This window comes from Archocentrus centrarchus, chromosome 19, assembly GCF_007364275.1.
Source record: "Archocentrus centrarchus isolate MPI-CPG fArcCen1 chromosome 19, fArcCen1, whole genome shotgun sequence".
Classification (NCBI taxonomy): Eukaryota; Metazoa; Chordata; class Actinopteri; order Cichliformes; family Cichlidae; genus Archocentrus; species Archocentrus centrarchus.
Genome location: NC_044364.1, coordinates 4909454 through 4933006, shown reverse-complemented (window position 1 = coordinate 4933006; position 23553 = coordinate 4909454). Strand labels below are relative to the sequence as shown.

The 23553-nt window shown below is 41.7% G+C and overlaps 2 protein-coding genes across 5 annotated transcripts in view; one reads left to right on the top strand and one right to left on the bottom strand.

The window, feature by feature from the left end:
• Nucleotides 1–313: 313 nt before the first annotated feature.
• On the bottom strand, nt 314–22787 carry frmpd2 (FERM and PDZ domain containing 2). The gene is made up of 30 exons (XM_030754817.1): nt 22650–22787; nt 19868–19989; nt 19154–19317; nt 18826–18891; nt 18545–18724; nt 18367–18442; nt 17232–17319; nt 16765–16921; nt 15580–15651; nt 15167–15341; nt 14942–15077; nt 14709–14847; nt 14333–14485; nt 14023–14208; nt 13436–13595; nt 13142–13334; nt 11527–11615; nt 11239–11319; nt 10895–11002; nt 10518–10634; nt 8971–9158; nt 8672–8770; nt 8119–8212; nt 7906–7991; nt 7032–7227; nt 3507–3721; nt 2955–3021; nt 2657–2863; nt 2257–2333; nt 314–1482 (listed from the first exon to the last, which is right to left on the bottom strand). Exons 2-28 carry the CDS (start codon nt 19986–19988, stop codon nt 2772–2774), a joined length of 3498 nt encoding a protein of 1165 aa, XP_030610677.1. The 5' UTR covers nt 19989; nt 22650–22787; the 3' UTR covers nt 314–1482; nt 2257–2333; nt 2657–2771.
• mapk8b (mitogen-activated protein kinase 8b) overlaps nt 2765–23553 on the top strand; it is a 53128-nt gene continuing 32339 nt past the window's right edge. For 2 of the 4 annotated variants that reach the window (XM_030754819.1, XM_030754821.1), the window contains exons 1-2: nt 2769–2882; nt 16786–16960. In XM_030754819.1, the coding sequence (XP_030610679.1) occupies nt 16954–16960 (7 nt within the window). In that variant the 5' untranslated portion in view covers nt 2769–2882; nt 16786–16953. Of the gene's footprint in view, nt 2883–16785; nt 16961–23553 lie in introns of all 4 variants that reach the window. The other 2 variants (XM_030754818.1, XM_030754820.1) reach the window with 2 other exon arrangements.

Here is a 23553-nt window from a genome sequence, read left to right as displayed (position 1 = left end):
CCACATGAGCTTTGTTTTTCAGTTCTGGAGGTCAAATTTTTGTTTTTGGACCTCTGTTTCAAAGTCTCAAGTTTGGCATTTTGGCCCCTCCCATAGGCCAAAATGCCTGTGTGTGTGTGGTGGTGGTGGTGGGGTGTCAGCCAGCTAGCTAGCTTGGTTAGCAAAGCTAAATTTATAATTTCCTGTGATATTAAACAGGATGCTAATTTTTACCTGCAGAAAACAGGCTAAAATGAATTGCAATTCTGCTGCTTAACTGCTTAACAAGGCAAAATGGCACACATCTGTCAATCAAAACTTTCCAGGCCCTTAATTATGCATTAAAATAAGCTTTAATACATTAACACAAGTGACCTGTATAAAATTTAAAATTCATACAAGGTCACATGAATGTGGAAATTGCCCATAGGATGGAACCTGTTTTTTGGCATTGGCCTTGTTTTCCAGCCATGTCGGTTGTCACTTGGTCCAAAGCAGAACAATCTAAGCTAGTCTGAGCTTTTTTAGTCACCGGCATTCCAGGAAACTGTTCCTAAAGAAAATCCAACAAAATGGGGGCTACTTTATTGGCTTGGAACACCTGCTTCCAGAAACAGCAACTCTAGTAAGGCTTTTACTACAAAACTGAGAAAGTCACCCATCAAATGAATGGTTGTTAGCTTTTGTTTTAAAAATCATGCTTGGCACAGCTAACAGTGGCTTAAATCCAACAAAGCCCTACTCTTAAAGAAATGTTCCCTGGTGTGTACAGTCATGCACAAGTGTGGAAGGTCTATCTGGAAGATTTTTTTTTTTTTTTAATTAGAACACCACAGCACAAAGGTTAAAAAACATCTGAAAGACCGCAAAAATCCATCTCCGGCCCATCTTTCGCTGATCCATCATCACCACGAGCAGTGACCTCAGCAGAGGCTGCAGAGGTCAAGACCACGCTGTCCGTCTCTGTTACTCTGTTCATGAATAAACAGAGGCCAGTGTACGGGCGTGCACGCCTGTTAGAGCGATTACACGCACGCATGCATGCTCATACATCCTCGTGCCGATTCTACTGGCATAATTAGAAACATTTGGGATCATTTGCAAAGGGAACACAAGCTCTGATGGGATCCAGATGCACTACTGGGTTTCACTGAAAATACAGGAACCCTTATTTATGAGGGGCCTTTGCTGGCTCCTCACCCAGGGAGGTGTGTGTGTGTGTGTGTGTGTGTGTGCTGCCTGGTTTGTTCACATACTAAATGGGTGTTTGGGAGCAGATCATCCGTATTCAGGTCAGACTCAGTTTAATGGCTTTTGTTTTGGTGAGAAAATGAGGGTTTGCATTTCTGAAAACGTAACTTAAACTAGAAGATGTTGTTACTAGAACACAGAAAAGGCTGATGAAGGTTACATCCCTTTGAATAAAAATATTCTGTTGTTTGAAGACGTTTACTTCAGTCATCTTCTTCTTTTGATGTCACCAGAATGCCTGTTCTGGAATTCCTGTGGAAAAAACAAACAATCATAACATTATGTTCCTGTAGTTTCTGAAATAAATGATTTTAGTTATGGCGATAGACTGAGCACTACTGATCTCTATTTGCTACACATAAACAGTGTGGTTACATATAGCACAATGCTTCCACCTTGTGGATAAGATATGAACAAGCACTTTAAGACCAGTGGGAGCTGATAGATCTCACACAGGGTACAGGCAGGAGAACTGTGATCAGGCATATGTTCAGATGAGATCTGGAGAGTTCAAAGTGTTGTTATAGTAAAGTCAGTGAACATGTGTGTGAGGTTTGATGGCTCTAGCTTTAGCAGCGTGCATCTATGGTGTGAACTTGAACGTCCTTTGTGAGATCGTTTTCGAGTTATGGCCAACGTTAAAGTTTTTGTGGAATAGACGCCACCGCCGCCGCCAAGATCTCATCTTTTTCTTCGAAAAATCCGAGCTAATAAAAAGGAGTAAACACCGGGAAAATTAATTGGCATCAACCAACAAACTTATCCAGTGCAAATAGAGCCAACTTCACCGCTTTAATATACAAAACACACATACTCATGCACGCTCATAAAATCAGGTGCTGCTGGGTTTAGATTTGAGCTGGGAACGGCTACAAAGACTTTTATGTGAATACGCAAAACTACGTAGGATTTGTATGTACTTGTAGGATTTTACTGTAAATACTAGATTTATGAATTTATGTACAGAATATGGCTGCAACAATAAACAACAATACCATTATTATTCCTCATTATCCAGACACTCACCTATAAGCCAGTTATTCTGTCCAGAAACAGCTGAGTGTGTCTCCAGGCTCTCCCCTCTTTGTATCCTGTCTTTATTTCTTTGGAAAACAGACAAAGATAACCCTTAATTATTAGTCAGTTATTAATCTACTAAAAGTTACATTGTGTCATGTCATGTCACGTTATGTAAGATGTTAATGTTAGCTACATCGTGCCATATTATAATGTGTTGTGTTAGGGTTATGTAATAGCAGCGTTTATCCCTGTGGACTACAAAAACACCATTAAACAGACTTTCTAGTGTCTTTCTGACAGTGATAAGAGGTGACAATGTAATCAGACATGACAAAACTCCCACTGGCTTCATAATCACAGTGCTGCTGTCAAGACACATCGGCTGACGCCGTGGAACATTCCTGACCTTTCCGCAGCGTTGGAGTCCGTTTAGAAGATCAGCTTAATGTTCCTGTCAACTGATCAAAACAGCTTTATCAGCCGTGCTCCCTTCGGTCTCCGTCACCACTTCCTGTTTTGTTCTAAAGCAAACGGTTGCTTCCGACGATGCTGCCGCTGTGTAGCAATGAGGTCACTCCTGAGCCGGTGAACTGATCAATTGTAGGAAGAATCCCTGGAAAACGGGCAGGCAAGTGGGTGAAGTTGGTGAACACAGTATATGTGTGTATGTGTGTGTCTCTGTGTGTGTCAGATTATGTATTTACCCGGTGGAGGATGACAGAGGGTCAGCTGGACCTCAGGTGGTGAAGTCTTGAACAGCTTTAGCACCCTCTGCAGAACGGAAAGTTAACAATGAACAAAAGTTTATACAGATCTGCTTTTAATCGTAGTATATATATTAAACAGAAACCCAGTTCACTGGCAATCATACAGCTGTATAATATCCATCATATCAGAAGACTATATCCTATTTTAATGTAAACAGTTAGCAAACACTAATGAATAAACTTAAATGGACAGTTCACACCAAATTAACAAATCTTCCCTCCAGCCTCCAGTGTTGTTCATCCTACAAACTGTTTTGTGTGAGCTGTCCAGGTTTGTAGAAATCAGCTGTTAAGATGTCAGCTTTGTGCTGCTCGAGGCGCCAAAAACTGAAAAATTAAGCAGTGATGTCTCTTTCCAGAAATCATGACCCAGTTACTCAAAAAGAGTCTGAAGTAATCTCGATGCAAACTACTACTACAGGCCCGAGGATAAATATGTGCATTTAATTTGGAGTTGAACTGCCCCTTTAATTTAGCATCTGCACATACTGGATAGGACAGCTCCTTGAGCGACTGGCCATTGATGGCCAGCAGGACATCTCCCTCCTGGATTCTGCCGCTCTGCTGAGCAGGCTGGCCGGGGAAAAGCTGCTTTATCCGGACGAGGCTGCCAAAATCCTGGGTGGGTGGGTCCAGCTCGCACATTAGGAAGCTGAAGCCCAGCCCATTCTCATTCTTGGTCAGAGTAACTTCCTGGGTGTTGTCTTTGGGTTTGAGGACAATGATAAGGTAAAGCATTGGAAGTGCATCGGAGACGAGGAGGGATGGAAGGAGAGTGTATAGTAAATATCTTCATTCAATAATGTGTATGTTAATTCACATGCAGTGTTAAAAAATGTATTACTATATTACACCAACGCAACATTTAGGAATTCTATGAACCAATCCTGCACAATCACTTATTCACTTATGCCACCATACATTAGACACTGGGCATGCCAATATTTCATATGCCGGAACCATAGATCATATATAATATCTGAACAGTGAAGCCAGTGCTGAAATGCATTAAACTCCTTCTAGCCATTAGAATACACTGATCAAAAAAAAGAGAACACTTTTGAAAACACATCAGATCTCAATAAGAAAACTATCTTTACTGAAATGGACTGAATAATGTGTTAGGAATGAAAGGATGCCACATCATTTGATGGAAATGAAAATTATCAACCTACAGAGGACTGAATTCAAAGACACCCCAAAAATCAAAGTGATAAAATAATTCAGCAGGCTAGTCCATTTTGCCAAAATTTCTTTGCAGCAACTCAAATTGGTACTCAGTAGCTTGTATGAACAAAAGTGTTCATATGCATGCCTGACAACATCAGGGCATGCTCCAAATGAGATGACGGCTGGTGTTCTGGGGGATTTCCTCCCAGATCTGGAGCAGGGCATCACTGAGCTCCTGGACAGTCTGAGGTGCAACGTGGCTGTATCGGATGGACGAAAACATAATGTCCTTTTAGGTGTTCCATTGGATTTAGGTTACACAAGCGTTGGGACCAGTCAGTGGTATCAGTTCCTTCATCCTCCAGGAACTGCCTACTATCACCACATGAGTTCAGGCATTGTTGTGCACCAGGAGGAACCCAGAACCCACTGCACCAGATAGGGTCTGACAATGGGTTCAAAGATTTCATCCTGATGCCTAATGGCAGTCAGGGCCCTGTCCAGCTCTCCTGGAGTAACTGCCTGTCTCCTGGAATCTCCTCCATGCTCTTGAAACTGTGCGGGGAAACACAGCAAACCTTCTGGCAACGGCACATATTGATGTGCCATCCTGGAGGAGTTGCACTACCTGTGCAGCCTCTGTAGGGTCCAGGTATCGTCTCATTCTACCAGTAGTGACACTGACCCTAGCCAAATGCAAAACTAGTGAAAAAACAGAAAAGATGGCATTCACTGGGTGAAATTAGTCATAAAGAGGTGTAATGTGCTGCACCAGAAAGCTCCTTGCAATTGCTCTTGTTGCTTGCCAGTTGTCACCTGTAATTTGCATGCAATTTGCATGCAAGACAACAATTGTCAACTTTGTCCAAACTTTGTGGGAACAGTTTGGGGATGGCCCTTTCCTGTTCCAACATGACTGCACACCAGTGCACAAAGTAGCTCCATGAAGGCAAGTCTTGACCTCAACCTGCTAGAACACCTTTGGAATGACTTAAAGTGGAGACTGTGAACCAGGCCTTCTCATCCAACATCAGTCTGACCTCACAAATGTGCTTCTGGAAGAATGGTCAAAAATTTCCATAAACACTCCTAACTCTTGTGGAAAGACTTCCCAGAAGTCTTGAAGCAGTTATAGCTGCAAAGGGTGGGCTGACATCATATGAAACCCTATGGATTATGTAAGGGATTTACTAAAGTTCATATGTGTGCAAAGGCAGACGAGTACATACTTTTGGCAATATATATATGTGTATATATTATATACAGTACCAGTCAAAAGTTTGGACACATCTTCTAATTCAGTGGGTTTTCATTATTTAAATATTGTCTGCATTGCACTGCATTAATAACAAAGTTATCCAAACTATGAAGAAATGCATATGGAATTATTTAGTAAACAAAAAAGTGTTAAACAAACCAGAATATGTTTTATAGTTTAGATTATTCAAAGTAGGCACCTCTTGCATTTTCTCAGTCACCTGGAATGGCTTTCAGTTAACAGCTGCTCCTGTCAAGAGTTCTTGGATTTCTTGCCCTCTTAATGAGACCATCAGTTGTGTTGTGAAGAGGTAGAGCTGGTATACAGTGAAGAGCCCTGTTTGAGTAATGTTCTAATCCATATTATGGCAAGAAGGACTCAACTAAGTAAAGAAAAAAAACAGTCCATCAGCACTTTAAAAAATGAAGGTCAGTCAATCTGAAAAATTTCAAGAACTTTGAAAGTATCCTCAAGCGCAGTTGCAAAGACATCAAACGTTATGATGAAACTGGCTCTCATCAGGACCGCCCCAGGAAAGAAAGACCAAGAGTTCCCTCTGCTGCACAGAATCAGTTCATCAGTTACCAGCCTCGGAAACCACAAGTTAACAGCACCCCAGATAAGAGCCCACCTAAATGCTTCACAGAGTTCAACTAGCACACACATCTCAACATCAACTGTTCAGAGAAGACTGCATGAAACTGGACTTTATGGTTGAATTGCTGCAAAGAAGCCACTTCTAAGGAAGAACAACCAGAGGAAGAGAATGGCTTGGGCCAAAGGACACAAGGAAGGGACATCAGACCAGTGGAAGTCTGTCCTTTGGTCTGATGAGTCCAAATTTTAGATTTTTGGGTCCAAATGTCATGTCTTTGTAAGACACAGAAAAAATGAGCACATGGTTCCTACATGTGTAGTTCCCACCGTGATGTATGGAGGAGGAAGCGTGATGGTATGGGGGTGCTTTGCTGGTGACACTGTTGGTAATTTATTCCAAATCCAAGGCACACTTAACCAGTAAGGCTACTACAGCATTCTGCAGCAACATGCCATCCCATCTGGTTTGCGCTTAGTGGGACCATCATTTGTTTTTCAACAGGACAATGACCCCAAACACACCTCCAGGGTATGTAGGAGCTATTTGACCAAGAAAGAGGGTGATGGAGTGTTGCGTCAGATGACCCGGCCTCCACGATCACCTGATCTAAACCCAGCTGGGATGGTTTAGGATGAGCTGGACTGCAGAGTGAAGGCAAAGCAACCAACAAGTGTTCAAAACCTCTGAGAACTCCTTCAAGAACCACTTCAGGTGATGACCTCATGAAGCTGATTGAGAGAACGTCACAGTGTGCTAAGCTGTAATCAAAGCAAAATGTGCCGACTTTCAAGAATCTAAAATCTAAAACATATTTTGGTTTGTTTAACACTTTAGTTTACTACCTGATTCCTTGTATGTTCCTTCATAGTCTGGATGACTTCATTATTAATTTACAATGTAGAGAAAAAATAAAAACATTGAATAAAAGGTGTGTCCAAAATTTTGACTGGTACTGTATAATTTCTAAACCTGAGCTGAGGTGTCATACCATCAGTGACAAAGCTGTACTCTCTGGGCCGATCAGATATCGTGTTTAAAGTAGTGCTCACAGATGAGGAGCTGTTGAGTCTCAGCTGGCTAGTAGATGGACTGAGGCTTGGATTGGATACACTGCTGCTGGTGTCAGCAATGAGAAAGACCCTGGGCAGGTTAACCAACTCCCTCTCCACAACCAAAGACACCACCTATGGGACAGAAGATGAGAAGGCAAGAACGGGGTTCGGTCAAAACAGAAAGGAGATATGAGAGTAATGAAAAATGTAAATGGATGGCTATGGCAAAGTAGATTGATCAGTTTGATAATCAGCAAAGAAAGAGACAAAATTGAAGGTATGTTCAGACTGCCAGGCCAAATCTCTTTGCATATCCAGGTTTTTTTTTTTCCTAGATTGATTCTAGAAAGTCAGGAATTGAAAAAAGAAAAGCAAATAACATTTGCAGCTTAACTGAAATGCAGTTCAAGTTGGATTTCTACAAATGTGGCTCAGTGTGGACACTGTGCCCGCTCATATCAGATCATAAAATGTCTTTTTAGACACAATGTAACACATTACATTGGCCTGGACAGAGTGCAGTGCTGGCACTTTAGTGAGAGATTTCTTTAGAAGCAAAACTGTAAGTAAAGGTAAAGCTGGAAAGCTGCATCACCACCATAACTACCAGTGACTGCTTGCATCATTAGTGTAGCAATCCCATACAGATACGTTTTTTTGAGTCTGAACACACAAATCTGTGACAGTCCATTCAGTAGTTGTTTCTCATATTGCCGTCCATAAATACACATCATTAGCACGGCTAAAGTCACCATCCACTGCAGACACTGGTCATCTTTGGTCTCTAATAGTCACATCTCTTTAAATTACCTCCCCAGTTTTACTCAGACACTCCACAGCCTGCTGGTAGGTGAAGCCCTGGAAGTTAGTGCCGTCAACCTCCAACAGTCTGTCACCTACATATGAAAAAGTCAAGAAAAATCAACAGATATTTATTAATGAGAAATATATTTGTAACCCTACATTGTTGTTGTTATTTGCTATTGTTTTAGCGTGGTTTGATTTAACACAGAAGTGTAATACCTGTATGCAAACGTCCGTCTCTCTCAGCAGCCCCTCCTGGAACAAGGCTCTTGATGTAGATTCCTCCATTAGGAAGGTTAGTGTTGATGCCACCCTAAACAATTAATAACAGAAGCTTTTAGTTTTTACTTAACTCAGCTGACTGACAGCTGGTTATATTCTGGTTATAGTCCTTCATTTTCCATTCGGCATCCTTTGATTAAAGAACATTTCTTAAAGAAGCTTTCACTACCGGAGTACTTCACATTGTGGTCAGATCAGGTCAAGAAAGGTAACTCTCTAATCCTGTCAAACCATAGATGGTAATCGGATTGGGTGCAGCACACTTTGTGGCCTGCTGCCAGAGATGAGCCGCTGTACCATTTAGCCTCCACTGTTAAATCCTAATGTTTTCAATCAAATAATTGCCTTGTTAACACATTAGTTATATGGATACAGGCTTTAGGCGGCTAATACCAAAAAAGCTTTTTTTCCAAAACCTCATTTTGTGCTCTAATGAACCATTTTGTGCCCAAAACTGTTCATTCTATATTTATTCATGTTATAAACTCACAGAGACACTAATGCCCAGATTTCCTGATATCTTCCTGAGCTCCACGGTGATCTCCTCCGGCCTCACACAGTTCGCAGATGGAGACAGGGAACAGTTATCCTGAAGACAATGCAGACGTTAACAACACTAAGTTAAAGTTTACCTTGTGTCTCTTACCCCCTGCTAACTGTACAAAATAATCACAGTGGTCACCAGCTATTAATCAATACCAGCTAAACAGCTACAGACAGGGCTGGACTTCAGAATTACCACATGACTGAAATCATTGATAAAACCCCTGAGCTGTTAGGATTTTTTACTTGTGTACTGAGAAGTTGAACTTCAGGGGGAAAGTGCAGCTTCTTGCTGGCCTTTGGTGTCATCATGATTGACACGATCTCATCGAGGCTATCATCTCTCGATCGTCCATCTGTCATCAGTGTGGTCTGGGACGCATATTTCCTCAAGCCAGTAGAACGAAAACTATTACTGCTGGGACTGATGGGAACTGTGGATAATGGCAACAAAAGCAATTCAGTTCTATTCCACCTCAAAATAAAGGATAAAAACTTTTTTCTATTATTTTTACTGAGTCTACAGTTTGATAAAGAGATTGATGCCACTTGGATTAGTGTAAACTTTGAGCAGAGACGGAACTCAAAGAATCCTGAATTAAAACCTATGGGATAATGTTCCAGCAGCAAAGATGGTGGTAGTGCAAAAGGTTTTTAAACCTTACATTTTATGCAGGTTCTATAAGATTTAACTGTTGATTCTATACATGCATTTTTTTATATGACCATTGAAATTAAAGTATTTAGATATTGCATCAAATTAACAGCCCAAATAAGTACCAGGAGCCAATGACCACTGTATGATGGCTGCAGAAGGGACGCTCTTGATTTGAGTCAGCAGACAGTTAGCTTAGCTTAGCACAGGTACAGTAGCAAATGTAGGTCTTACACCTCAAGTTCCACAAAAAGAGACTTGTGCAAATTTGTGAAGTTTTGGACACAGCCAGGTTTAGCTGTTTTCTCATGCTTTCAGTCTTTGTATTTAGCCAAGCTAACTAGTTGCTAGATTTTCCTTTTTGAAAAAAAAAACAAAAAAACAAAAACAAAACCAACACATTTTCACAATATGGCCTTCGAATGACGCAGCCCCTGAGTTTGGACACACGTAAGCAGTCTGTTGGGTCCCTGCTAGCCTTGAAAGCTGTCTTCAAGTCTCCCTTTTGATAGTGGCACAGAACCCGGCTGGCAGTTTTTCCCATTTTTAAATACTTTTTACTTTTTTTTAAGCTAAGTTAGCTAGAAGCTGCTTCAGAAAAATATTGCTGGTTCTAATAAGAACATTTAATAAAATCATTCCTTTACATTGATCTGAGTCTTAAAGTTTAAAAGAAAACGAGCCTTTACTGTAATTTTGTCTTATGTTTTCTTATTTTTAGCACTTTAAATGTAACAGAAAGCAGAAAGAATGCTAACGCTAACACATGTTAACACATGTTGTCAGTGTTAAGTCAAAAGGGACAAAACAATTATAAGCTTGTTGTAATGACAATGGAGGCTGGAAATGTTGTGTGTGTGTGTGTGTGTGTGTGTGTGTGTGTGTGTGTGTGTGTGTGTGTGTGTGTGTGTGTGTGTGTGTGTGTCTTTTTGCATGAACTGGGTTTTATTCTTTTTTCACCCCCGAGGAAATAAAACAATTTTTTACATTTTGTTAACTGAGAGAAGGTTCATCAGTACAAAAGGCTACTGAATCACCACTATTACACACATAAAGGAGGTCAAAGGTCACAGCCACAGTATTATTACATACAGTAACCACACATACACACACACATACACGCACGCACACATGGCACCTTTCGGCTGTGAGATAATAAGCTGCACCTCCTCAGGACTGTTTTGCATGACCTCTGCTGCCTCACTGAAGGTAACACCTTCCAGGCTGATGTGGTTCAGAGATATCAGACGACCCCCTGAAGGCAAAGGTCACAGTGAAATGAAATGATGCTAGTGTCCAGTAACAGTATAGGTGACCTCAAACACTCCACAGACACCTCACATCCCATCTGTGTACTCCTTTGCTTTTAGGTTCTACATATTCTCTGCATCCTGGATGAATTTGTAATAAAACAGCTGACATAGTGCATGGGAATCAGTTTGGTGCTTCTGATTTCTAAGTGCAAAGGTGAAACGTTTTATGTAGTGTTCCTTAATAGAACATGTGCATCTCTACCAGCTCTGATACGTCCATCCTTATCCGCAGGTCCACCAGGCACAATGGAGGCTACAAAGATGCCCAAATCATAACGGCCTACTGTGTCCTCCCCAACTATTACTATACCTGTACAAACACAAACCAGAAGAACAGAGATTTAGAAAAGCGTATCTCACAGGAAACACCACACATATTTATATAGAATAGCATTAACGTGTAGTATAATATGCAGCAGAGTGGGAACAGTGATTGCATCCATCACTGTTCCCACTCTGCTGCATAGTGGGAACAGTGATTGCATCCATCATATTACTTGAGTCCTGCAGTTTTTGATGGTGTGACATGAAGTGCAATTAGCTTACCCAGGCCAAGCTTTGGATCTTTCTTTAAAGAAACACATATGACTTCTCTCTCAGACGGAGTCCCCAGTTTAGTTGGGCTTTCTGTGAGAAATGCAGTGGAGCAGCAGAGTTAACTTGCGGGGAAAGCAGCTGTGCTTCAATGACATTATGATGAAGCACAGAATCACAAGGCAACCATCCAGAATTGGATGCTTTTAGGAAGCTGCTCTCTCATAAGAGTCCTTGTGGTAAACCACCTGTCATATCTGGGTTAAAGTGGCTAAAAGTATGCGTGGTTATACACTGTACCTCTGGCTGCTGGCGAACCACAAGCAGCTTCAGATCCACTCTTCTGAGAGCATGATGGGGAACGCAGAACAGTGCTGCTGCGCTGACTGCTGGAGCAGGTATTAGATAAGAAACACACAGAGAGGGGAAAACTGTGAAAATGACCCTCAGTAGCTTTATGAAAGCATTAATATCTTTGCTCTTCTTTTCACCTGTCTGGTACATTTTGATTAAAATAATACTCGGGATGAGGTACTTGCTAATAAATACTGTTAATAAGTAATATAATACGTATTGCACACCAATTTAAAGTATTGCAGAAATGTGGTATTGCACTTGAAAATGAAATATTGCACTATTAAAAAATAGAGTATTCTACTGCAATTAAATACAGTGTTGCACAGCTCAATTTTTATTGCCTGCGGTTATCTAATGTAGTGAAGAAGCAGGTGTGTTATTGTGATAAGTTCAGTACTCTGATAGCCCACAGATAAAATCTGTTTTTCAGTCTGTTGGTTCTGCATTTCTGGGACCTGAACTGCTTGCCTGATGGCAAGAGGTTTAACAGTACGTGGCCAGGGTGTCTGTGGAAATGTTCCTGGCCTGGCAAAGCCTGCGGGAGCTACCGATGTCTTCCAGGGTGGGCAGAGGCCTACCAGTTAACTTTTCTGCCATCTTGGTTACTCTCTGCAGAGCTTTTCTGTCTGCTGCTGAGTCAGTACTGCCGTGGGTCAGAACTGACTCAGTGTTGACCAAGTAGAAAGACACAAGCAGTTTCTCCTCTGTCTCACACCTCTGCAACACCCGCATAAAGGGAAGCCTTTGCTGGGCCTTTTTGGCTAGCATAGATGTGTAGCATCCACATGGATGGCAAGGCCCAAGGTTTCCCAGCAGAACATTGCCCAAAGCATCACACTGCCTACACTGGCTTGCCTTCTTCCCATAGTGCATCCTTGTGTTCCCCAGGTAACCTGGTAGGGGAACACCTGGCCATCCACGTGATGTAAAAGAAAACATGATTCATCAGACCGGGCCCCACCTTCTTCTCTTGCCCCGCGGTCCAGTTTTGATCTCATGTGCCCATTGTTGGCACTTTCTGCAGTGGACAGGGGTCAGCATGGGCACCCTGACTGGTCTGCGGCTATGTAGTAGTTTGAGTAGTTTGTACTAGTAGTTTGAGCTACAGTAGCTCATGTGTTGGATCGGACCACCTGGCCCAGCCTTGGCTGTCCACGACCCTTTTGCTGGTTCACCACTGATCCTTCCTTGGATCATTTTTGATAGATACAGACCACTGCAGACAGTGGAACGCCCCACAAGAGCTGCAATTTTGGAGATGCTTTGACCCAGTTGTCCAGCCATCACAATTTAGCCCCTGTCAAACTCGCTCAAATCCTTACGCTTGCCCAACACATCAGCTTTGAGGACAAATGTTTACTTGATCCCCAAGATATCCCACCTACTAACAGCTGCCATGATGAAGTGATCATAATGTTATGCTTGATTGGTGTGTATCCTACACCTTGACATGCACAGATGTTACAAGACAATCAGTGTTACTTAGGTGGTCATAATGATTTGGTTCATCTGTGAACGAAATTTTCAGTGTTGTAAAAACTGCTGGACAACAAAGTACCTCTGCTCACTGAGGCGTTGCTGTTTTATGCGGGCCTCGATCCTGGCTGTGACATCATCATACAGCTTGGTCATGGACTCATTTTGAGGCGTGGTCAGACCGCTGTCATCCTGAGGGGTCTCAGAACACGAGAAGGACTTGAGCTGGGTGCTCTGAGCACGGCACACAGCTGCATACTGCACAATGTTCTCCTCTGGAGAACAAAGAGGCAGAAGTTATCTTTAGTATTAGGACAGCAGGGTAGGGTTTACTGTTGTCTTTTCACTCAGACAGAGTAACATCACAGTAACTAACCTGACACCAGACTGTGGCTTAGCTGGCGGGAGTTCATCTCATTGTTAAACTTGTGCTGCACTGAACAAAGGTCACAAAGGTATTTGGCTATCTTTGACCTCTCCGTGATGAACGTGTGCTTCTTCTTGCTGCCCCGGCACTCTACTGCAAATTTATGCTTCTGCGGAAACATGAAGGGAATGTTTCTAGGACATGAAAGGAAACACAGAAGAAAAGCATGTGTCACTTCTATAGACTGTGTATAAAAGATGGACAAAGCTTCCAGCTATGAAAAGGTCCTTAAACCTGGCCAGCAGGGGGCGACTTCTCTGGTTGCAAATGAAAGTCTGGTTGTGTAGAAATCTATAGGCAAATGGGCCAAAGCTCATGTCCTCAGTACATCTTTGGCTCCCATTAGTGTCCAGTATAAAACAAGGTGAGCTTAAGGACCGGCCTACCTTGTGATACTCCAGGTACCTTGAGAGTATCTGGAGCACGGTGTCAAAGACCTAACATGTTGACAGCCCAAACTTTTATCCGCTACATCCATCCTTTACACACAGATTACGGTCACTACCATCCAGTGGCAAAACCATCACTTCACTCACGTAAGATGAGATGGTTGTGGTGTCCCTCCAGTAGAAAGTCTGAGCAGTGGATCTGCTGCCATCTTTAACCTCATAGACAACGACACCTTTGGCACAAACCCCAAGAATAATCTCTCCGTCTGAAGGCTTTTTCTCCCGAGTCACACGGTGGAACAAAACACCGTACTCGGGCAACTGCTGACATACCTAAGTAAATAGAAAATGGTGACTATGATTTCTGCGATACTAAAAGTAATCTTAGTGAAAAAGAAATAATTGTAAAGATTTCATCATAATTTAAGTAGAATCACAATAAAGACAGTTTAGCTACCTTGAGGAATTCAAGTTCTGATTCATCGGTTAGCATTTGAGCGTTGTTGGAGTGAAGTCGCAGCAGCTCCCCCTGAATGTAAGGCAAGGCACATTTCTCCATCACGCTCTTGGAGACATACTGATCAGGGCGGTAGTAGCTCCTACCATATACCTAAAAGGAACACATATATTTAAAATATCAAAATCATGTATACATATATAATGTTTTGAATAGAACTAAGGGACAATGACATCATCTGGGCCAGAAATGCTTATAATGAAAATATTCAACCACAAACTAGGAGTATAATGGATAAGGAGGCTGTGTAGAAAGATCCTAGCCAGACGCTGTCTCAGATTAGTCACTAACTATAGTTTAGGTTCAGGTGCACAACCTCAGGCATGCAGTCTCCATACTCCGTCTGCAGGGCCAGACCCCCTAGGTACAGAGCAGTCTCCTCGTGACAGGACAGCCTGTCCTCTAAAAGGTCTCTCCTAAGCTGGAGGTAATACTGGTGACGGGTCTGTCTGTGCCTGACGGAGAAGATCACACACATTCGAAAGTTTCTCTCTCAAACTTTATAACTAGAACTTTTGTTAATAATCGAACAGAAAATAAAAACCTTACAAAAGAAGAGAAATGTCATTGACGAAGAATTTGACCCTGAAGAAAAGGTCAAAGGTGGCTGAAGGCACTTTTTTCCAGCTATCGGGAGCGACTTTAGAAATCTTGGTATCAGTGTCCACAAAGAAGAACTCATTATCTGACCAGAGAAAAGCAAAAAAGAAAAATTTTTAGTGACTAGATAGTGTATCATTTAGAGTGTACCCACACCACACAAAAAAATGTTACCGTCAATGTAAGCAAGGCCAAAGTAGAAATGTTCCACGAGGTTGAAATGAGCCACAATCATGTCAAAGACGTCGCCTCCTCTGGATTTCAGCTCGCACTTGACAAGGATGCTCTGGCCATTTGGCATCACGACACTCAGCTCTCTTTGAGTGGTCAGAGATTTCCCTTTCTTTGACTGCCAAAAACAGCAAAAGAAGTTTAAAAACATCAATTTTTTTTCTTATCGATTAATCTAACAGGAATGATGGGTCAATTATGGTGGTAGATGAAAGAAGTACGCTATAAAAGGTATAAAGTCACAAAGTCTCACGATTATTAGGCTACATTGTTTCTATTAATGTTATTTTATTTATTTATGGTATTGTGTGTTCTTGACAGTGAATCTGTTACGATGCCCCCCCGCCCAAACTCACCACAATGGATCCAGGCAGCTCCAAAACAACAAGAGGCTCATCCAACACTCTAATAAACTCAGGACCCATGTCCTGCAGCAGAAAGGAAGACAGAGAGGAAAATATGGTGTCAACCAAATCTGTTGAGTTACTAAATGTACATATTATATTATTACAACCAGGTTTCCAAAAAGACACATGTGCACAGTGTCACTAAAAGCAGAATGCACTCATTTTGTAAAAATTTAAACCTGATCTTTAATTTAAAACCGTACACACACGTTTAGTGTCAGCTGGTTTGAAGTAAGTTTATTGCCTTTTGAAAAATTTGCGCTCATTTCAAAATTACACATCTGCAAGACGTCGAAAGCAATTTTTTTTCCTGTTCATACTCACTGTACTATCTCAGCTGCATTCAACACCACATTTGTCACATCTGTCATTTCATAATATTACAGATGTTTTCAATGAGTGGCAGGTTTGAACTGCAGGCAGGCTACCTTAACCCAAAACCTAACTCTAACCCTAGGCAAACATTTAAGAAACATTTATATTTGTATTAAACTCTTCCCCCAAGTCTTTGCAGTCATGAAAAAAAATACCCAAACTGAGACAAAAAATGTCTGTTCAGTCGTTCTGCAAATATAGGGTTAGGTTTAGTATCTACAGTTTGAATCGCTATTACGAGACTGAACTTGCAAAGAAATACAAGAACTTGACTGATGCAGAGTGGGAACAGACATCTGAACATAGAAATACTTAAATAGAAGTAAATTATATTAAACCTGTCCTTCATTAAAGTACTCAAGCAAATCTCATTCATTTGGGTGGGGTGGGATTACCCCATGCCCCCTTGTAGATACATCCCTGGAGGGTTGTACTCTGACACGTTTACAGTGAGCCATGTGGCTGTGATACCACAATTAAGGCCTTCCCCGAAAAAGCTCTTATCTGGACGGCATATGTTGCTCCAAATCCTGTATTTATTTTATAACCCTTGTCTCCACTCTAACCATCTGCTAACAGCATATCCAATATTATTTTTGCCTTTTGAAGTCTTTGCAATCCTGGACAAAAGAAATAAAGATTCTAAGTAGATCTCACAGGTACCTACAATCTGACATGTTGCCAATCAAACTTTTTTAACTGTGAGATAAAACGTTCTTTTGGAAACAGGCTTGTACATGATATAATAAATGCACTCACCTTCGCTTTCTTATCATTCAGGCTTAATGTGGAGTTAAACTGTGTGAGGGATCTGGAGTTGGCATTTCGATTACCATCCATATAAGGACTGCCGGGACTGCGGTTCAGCTGCTGCCAGCTGCCGTACCTCTCTATTTGTCGACCTCCCGAGGGAATCCTGAGGAAAATGAGATTTCCATTCTCAGTACGATGGCAGGTGAGATCCGTCACTCATGAGATGATAGCTTGTGAACACAGGAGGAAAATTTTGATGGAAGTAGGTTTGTCAAAGACTCCTTTGGGGTTTGTCTAGTCTCTATGGATTTTGTGTCTTTGTCAATTTCTTAAATTAAGCAACTAAATTGAACTGAATCTGTCCGATTGTGAAGCAAACATTACAGGATTTAAAAGTGCAGATGGGTTTATGATGGTGAAATATATGCCAAAAAGCTGTTATAAGGTGCGTAGAGCATGTTTGGACTTCATACCCTGTGGGATTGGCTGAATATGATACTCCCGAGAATGTTCCGGACATCTTTTTCTTCAGCAACCATGTTGAGTTACTAAAAGAGCCCCCTGAAAAATAAACATGTATGTAATTTTCCATTTCCAAGCAGCTGAATATTATTGAAAAATATGTTTATTAGCTTTCTTGCAGAGTGAAGAATGATACTCATGTCTAGCACCTAGTTAGCGTAGGGTAGCTTAGCTTAGCCTGAACACTGGAAGCTGGGACAAGTTCGGTCCAAGGGTGAGCAGACTACTATGGGTCATTAATAAACACATTTTAGATCAAAATCTACACTTAAAAAAATAATCTCACTATTGTTGGTTTTAAAGAATCCATCTTAGTTGGATTTATTAAACTTTTGTATTTTATTTTAAGGTTATTTGAGTCTTTTGTGTTGCTTCAGTTCAACACTGTGCGAAACAATATTTTTTGGATTTACTTAAAAAGTCGTGTCAAGTGGTTCCACCCAACTGTGTCAAGTAACTCCTAAGAAATTTTTGTGTTTCCCTCTAAAATGCTGAACTTACTTACCCGTTGAATTAACTGGCCAAAACACAGGACTCGCTGGTGAGATTATATCTCTCGAATGGTTTGGGAATGATTCAGTTTCCCCCTGGATGAGCTGGGAGAGGTGGCCAGGGTGAGGGAAGTCTGGACTTCCCTGCTTACCCTTCTGCCCCCACAACCCAGACTTGGATAAGTGGTAGAAAATGGATGGATGGTTGGAGACCTTAGAACGTGATTCATCTTCACTATCGGCTGGACTGATATCAGGTATTGTAAAGCATTGTTATGTTGTGGACATACTGATTTTTTTTTCTTTAGACAAAATACTAATTGATGAAAGCATCCAGTATGTGGATCACAACTAGATCCACACTTTCACTAATGAGCAAGATGGTGTCTAAAAAGGTACAGAAGTAGCTTCACTGGGTCCAGAGAAGCAGAGCTGGACTAGGTCAAGTGCTTTATTGTAAGCTAAACTATACCCGCTGCAGGCTTAGCTTTATATTTAGTATGCAGACATGAGCATGTTCTTCCAATGCCTCCACAAGAAAGCTGATAAGCCATTTCAGAAACATTAAATTTGATAGTAAGAATCATCTTATTACTGTGTAATCTGTCCCTGACCACTTGACTGCGGTCTGTTAGATGGGATCCATTATCAGCCATGGACACATGATCAGCCTGCACAGAGATCACTGTCAAACTCAAGGAAACAAACTCAAAACTAGACATGACCTCAGCTAACCAGCTGAATGTAAACTAAACCACTTAACCACCACTCACTGAGTTTCTGTAGACATCCTCCACCAGCTGCCTGATGAGACGCTCAGCAGGAGGAAGCATTGAAGCCTTGTGGTGGAGCTCGCAGGTCTCCAACACTGTCAGCAGGTCCGTCCTTCTCAACATCACGTCCTCGCACATGCTCAGCAGCAAACCTTCCAGCTCAGCACTTATCTGGACTGGCTGGGGAGAGAAATACAGGAAAAAGCAAAATGGATGGCATGCAAGTGCTGAGAATATAGAAAAGTTAAGTTAAAAGAGAGATATAAGAGGGGGGAGAGTACCTGGTTGTGAGGTAGATGATAGTCAACGCACCAATAAAGAGTCATCCCCAGTGAGTATACAACCATCTGCAGATACACACCAAAAATGTGACTACAAGATAAGCTGATCTGGGATTTGATATTATTGTTGCTCACAAATTATAGATACATTTTTTAGGCCTATGAGAGTTCATGCATGATGTATGGTGTTTATTTTGGTCAGTGTAAGAACTTCCAAATTTAATCAGCTGCACGTTTAGCAAATGGACCACAGCTGTGCTTGAAAATATTCCTGTTTTAATAGATGCCCTCAAAGCAACAACAACAGAGCTTTCTGAAGGTTTCACACCTTTTCGGCCACAGTCCTGGAGGAGGCAGCATGACCCTGCTGGACTTCAGGAGCTGTGAAGGAGGCCACATCTTCATGTCGAGCACAGCTCTTGAAGGCCAGATTCCCGTTGGCTGAGAGCAGCACCGAGCCTGGGCTCAGCACGCTGCACATGTTGCCTGAACCTAAAGGGAGAGCAGACTACAAGCTGGTCACCAGCCCAAAAGATCTGATAACTTTCTCTTTTCCAATATGAGTGAGTGCATGGTTTCAACCAAAGTGTGTCTGACTGCTGTTGAACATTGAGACAGAATATAAAAGATAAATGTAACTTCAAGATCTGAAAAGGGAGGCCAATGAGAAAGGGACTTACATCTGCCTTCTGCCTAACGGCCTGCAGGGCCACCTGCTTTGGTCCATGGTAAAAGGGCCCTCAGCTGTCAGTACGTTTTTGTGTAAAGAAGAAAAAGTTGGATGCGCTGTATTGCGGCGCTACCTCCTGATTGCCACCCTGCTACTCTATGAGTGCGCAGTGTCCCCCGGTTTCTCTGTAAGCTCTACATCTCACTTGTCACATCCAAAACACCAAGATGGCAAAGGCTTCAAAACGGGACCTCGCAAACTAAATGCACGGTGGCCATCTCCATCTTTATTATACAGTCTATATTTTTTAATTAAACACTACACCTAAAAGATGGTGAAACTGGGAAAAAATAGGAGGTGATAGGTGGTTACCTTTTTTGGAGATTTCAAGTAAGGCATCAGTGGTGACAAGAAGCAGACACCAGACCTCATCCTCATCCAGCGGTGAGCCCCGGGCCTCCAGCACCTCTGCCAGGGTCACAAATGTACCCATGCTGCTGGGACACACATGCAGCAGAGAGACAAAGCACCACACTAATGAATCGTTGAGTCTGAGTCTGAGTCTGCTGAGCTGAGCTGAGCATGGTGATGAGCACATTTAAAGCACTTATGTGCTTAGGTTAAAGGATTTCTGAAATGCTAAATTGCCTTGAGGAGCTTCCAGTAAGTGAAAATATCCGGTGTACTGAGAGATAACATAAAACACTGCTTACTGTTCATCACCATAATAATTTTCCAACTCTGTGAATATAATATATATATTTTAATGATAGCTGGGACCATGAAAAGGATAAGTGGATGGATGGATGGATGGATGAAAAACCTTTGTTCTTGGACTCCACTAGAATAGCTCTGCATGACTCACAGTCCATAAAATACTTATACTGGGTGTTATAGCAGCCCCTCAGTCTTTTTAGCTCCTCTCACTTTAAGATCACCCGGCCTTTAGTTCAACTTTCTTCTGATTGGCTGCCCACCAGGAAGGTGGAGCTCTCTCCAGCTCTCACTGACATCACGCATGCCCGGAGTAGAAAAAACAAACAAAAAAGAAAACGGTCTGAAATCGAACCTTTAGTGCAGTCTGAAGCCTGACCTTATGGCATGCAGGAATTACTCCTACATACTCTGACGTCATTATTTGAAACGTTGGTCATCATGACAGTATATATAGGTCTATACAGTATATATACATATATGACCAACTTTAAGGAAAAGCACAAGCTGTATTATGAACACTATCCACAAATAATTTACGAGCAGCAGCAGCATCAAACCTGTCAGTGGATCGTATATTAATGAAACTCTAAGAATCACTTTGTAGCAAACGACATGATGAAGGAGAAAACTGAGGTAACATTTCGTGATAGCACATGGAAAATGACTGATAAAATGTAACCAGATTAACAACCCAAGGTGTTTCCACAGTTCACTGTAACACTAATAACCTGTAAGGTTTCCTGGTTTGTTGTCACTGTGGTAGAGTGAAGGAATAAAGGGGGAGTGGAATGTTGCAGAGGTTTTATGTGTTGTTTTTCATGCTGGTGTCTTTAATTTTCTATATTTATTCATTTAGTTTATTTTTAACTGCTGCGACCAGCGTGTTCTTTGGCTGTACAGAACCAAAGCTTGGCATACAGTTCATTCTGTGACCTTCCTGACACACGAACAGCGTTAAACCACTGACAGAAAGCAGACAAGCTTACTGTGCTGAGCCTGGCAACATGATAGATTGCCAAGTAACCCAAGATCTGTTAATCAGGTTACGTGTGCTTTGATTTAATTCAAGATGACCTAGGGTCAGCCGTCTGCATGGAAACAATTAGTGTGCCCCTTTCTCACAAGCATGTCTATTAAAGCCATGACAGTGTCACAACCATCCAGTGCACACAATGCCAGTAACAAAGCAGCTGAATGGAACGCAGTGAAAACTTGATTTCATTACTTGCCAAAAACGAGATGACAGGTTAATTTATTCAATCACTATCCCTGTTTTAAAGTTTTAACCTCACACAGGGTTTCATATACCGCCTCCTATATCCTGAACACTCAGCAATCATCTAGGCAGCCCTTCAGGCTCTTTGCACAGACTCCAAGAGCCTCCAAAGCCTCTTGAAACTTCACCAAATAGAGGTGTAAACACTAAAAAAAAAAAATCTTGTTTCAAATCACAAACAAATATGTTTGGGCTGGGAAAAGAAATAAATGATTTGGGACTTTTATTGACTTTTATTGCAAGGGCAGGAAAGCATTCCTGCCCTTGCTGCAAAGCCATGCCCAGTTAAAGCATCCGTGAGGCAGCCACCACCTCACGCTTCACCTTTCAGAAGTGAATGTGCACAGGGGTGGGCGTTGCTCAGTGATCACACAGACAAAGCTGCTGAGTCTCAGCCTGAGGAAGAGTCCTCAGAGCTCTACTTAAGCATATACATGACATTCTGACTTTCTGCACTTTATGGTGCACTTTTATAGATTTCTGTAGCACCAATGCATTTTTCTTCAAAGATTTACTTAACCGAAGATCACTCCGTTGGGTAGCACTTCTATAATTCAGCTTCTTCCAACATGTTTGCAAAGCTATGCTTTCAAAGCTTTCCCCAACACTGGAAATCAGTTAAAAACCCTATGATTTTAATGTGTTTTTAATGACACACAACCATATTTGCTGACACAAACAGCGAAGTACATCAGCTGATTTGGCAATTTGGTGATCTTGTTGCACCAAATAAAAATGGAAAATTCCCTCCAGCAGATAAACGAAGTCAGTGCGTTCCTGACATAAATGACAGATGTCACTGCCTTTCTCTTCTCACAGAGCACCTCACACTGACTTCAGCTGCACTGAGTCACTTACAAGAACAAAGACAATAATTACTTCTTTTTTTTTTATTAGCAATCTGCGTCTAACTCAGTCTGTGTAGGACTAAACTGGATGAGTTCTGCTTTCCTCAGTGGCACCCTCTTCTGCAAACGTACCAGTACCCTTACAGAATAGAAAGTGAGTAGATACATCAGCTGACATGAACAGTGAAGTACAAAACATGCTGGCCTTTGGTGATAAACTGCATGATGGTACGCAGACACATACTTTTACAACGACTGGCGATCCGATGAGCACTGTTCAGACTATATAACTTCCATTCAACACATTATTTACCTTATTTCATCCAGTTACTGGAGAGAGTCTTCTTAAGTTCCTTCCTCTGAACCTAATCCTTCCTCCTCTTATGCATCCCTTTCTGCCATTCCACCCACCTCTCCCTCATCCCAGCGCTCCCGTCTGCCATGGCAGCTCGTCACAACCTGTCATCGCCCCATCACAAGAAAAAGAACCCATATAGCACAAATTTCCTCTGCACTCACAACTAATGACGTTCTGCGTTTTCCGTTCCTTTCTACTATTTTTAGACTGGGGAACCTAAGAACATAATTGGATTTGCAGGGCAAGCTAACGGCAGATGGGGCAGCAAAGCACCAATCCATTGTAGGCAGCAATGTGTTAATCTGATGTTTCAACTGCAAGTGACACATTAAGTAAGGATAAGCACATATGAACAGCACCGTGTTAATTCTCAAATATAGTTATGAAAGCTAAAAGTGATTTTCTGAAAAACTGATTTGTGCATGAATGTTTGGGGATAATCAGAAGGTTATAAGTGGGCCCTGTGTCTGTTGTTTAAAGTAGACTGACAGTGCAAAATAACAAGTTATAGATGAGAAGGTTACTATAAAGACTTGTAATTAGCCTCAGAAATGAAATATTCAGGGCCTTGAGTTTATAAAATATGGCATATTTGGAGGCACTTTTATGTTTTTGTTTTTTTATGGGGGTTTTTTGTCCATGTAATTACTTCTTTAATTACACTAACAAATGAAAGAGAGACGTCTGCATGTCCACCTTAGCCGGGACCTTTCTGTGTGGAGTTTGCGTGTCTCCGGGTTCTCCAGTTTTGTCCCACAGTCCAAAGACATGCAGTAAAAAGGATAGGAAAATGGATGGACAATAATAAATAGACAACAGAATTAGGTGTGGGGACGAAGCTCTGACAGAAACAGTAGAA

Excerpts from the sequence above, each read along its gene's own strand:
- frmpd2 (XM_030754817.1), bottom strand. The coding sequence starts at position 19,988 with ATGGGTACATTTGTGACCCTGGCAGAGGTGCTGGAGGCCCGGGGCTCA. Across the intron at positions 15,078-15,166 it reads TGGCCTTGCTTACATTGACG|ATAATGAGTTCTTCTTTGTG; the intron begins GTAACATTTTTT and ends TTCTCTGGTCAG. Across the intron at positions 8,771-8,970 it reads TTCAACTTCTCAGTACACAA|GATAACTGTTCCCTGTCTCC; the intron begins GTAAAAAATCCT and ends CATTGTCTTCAG.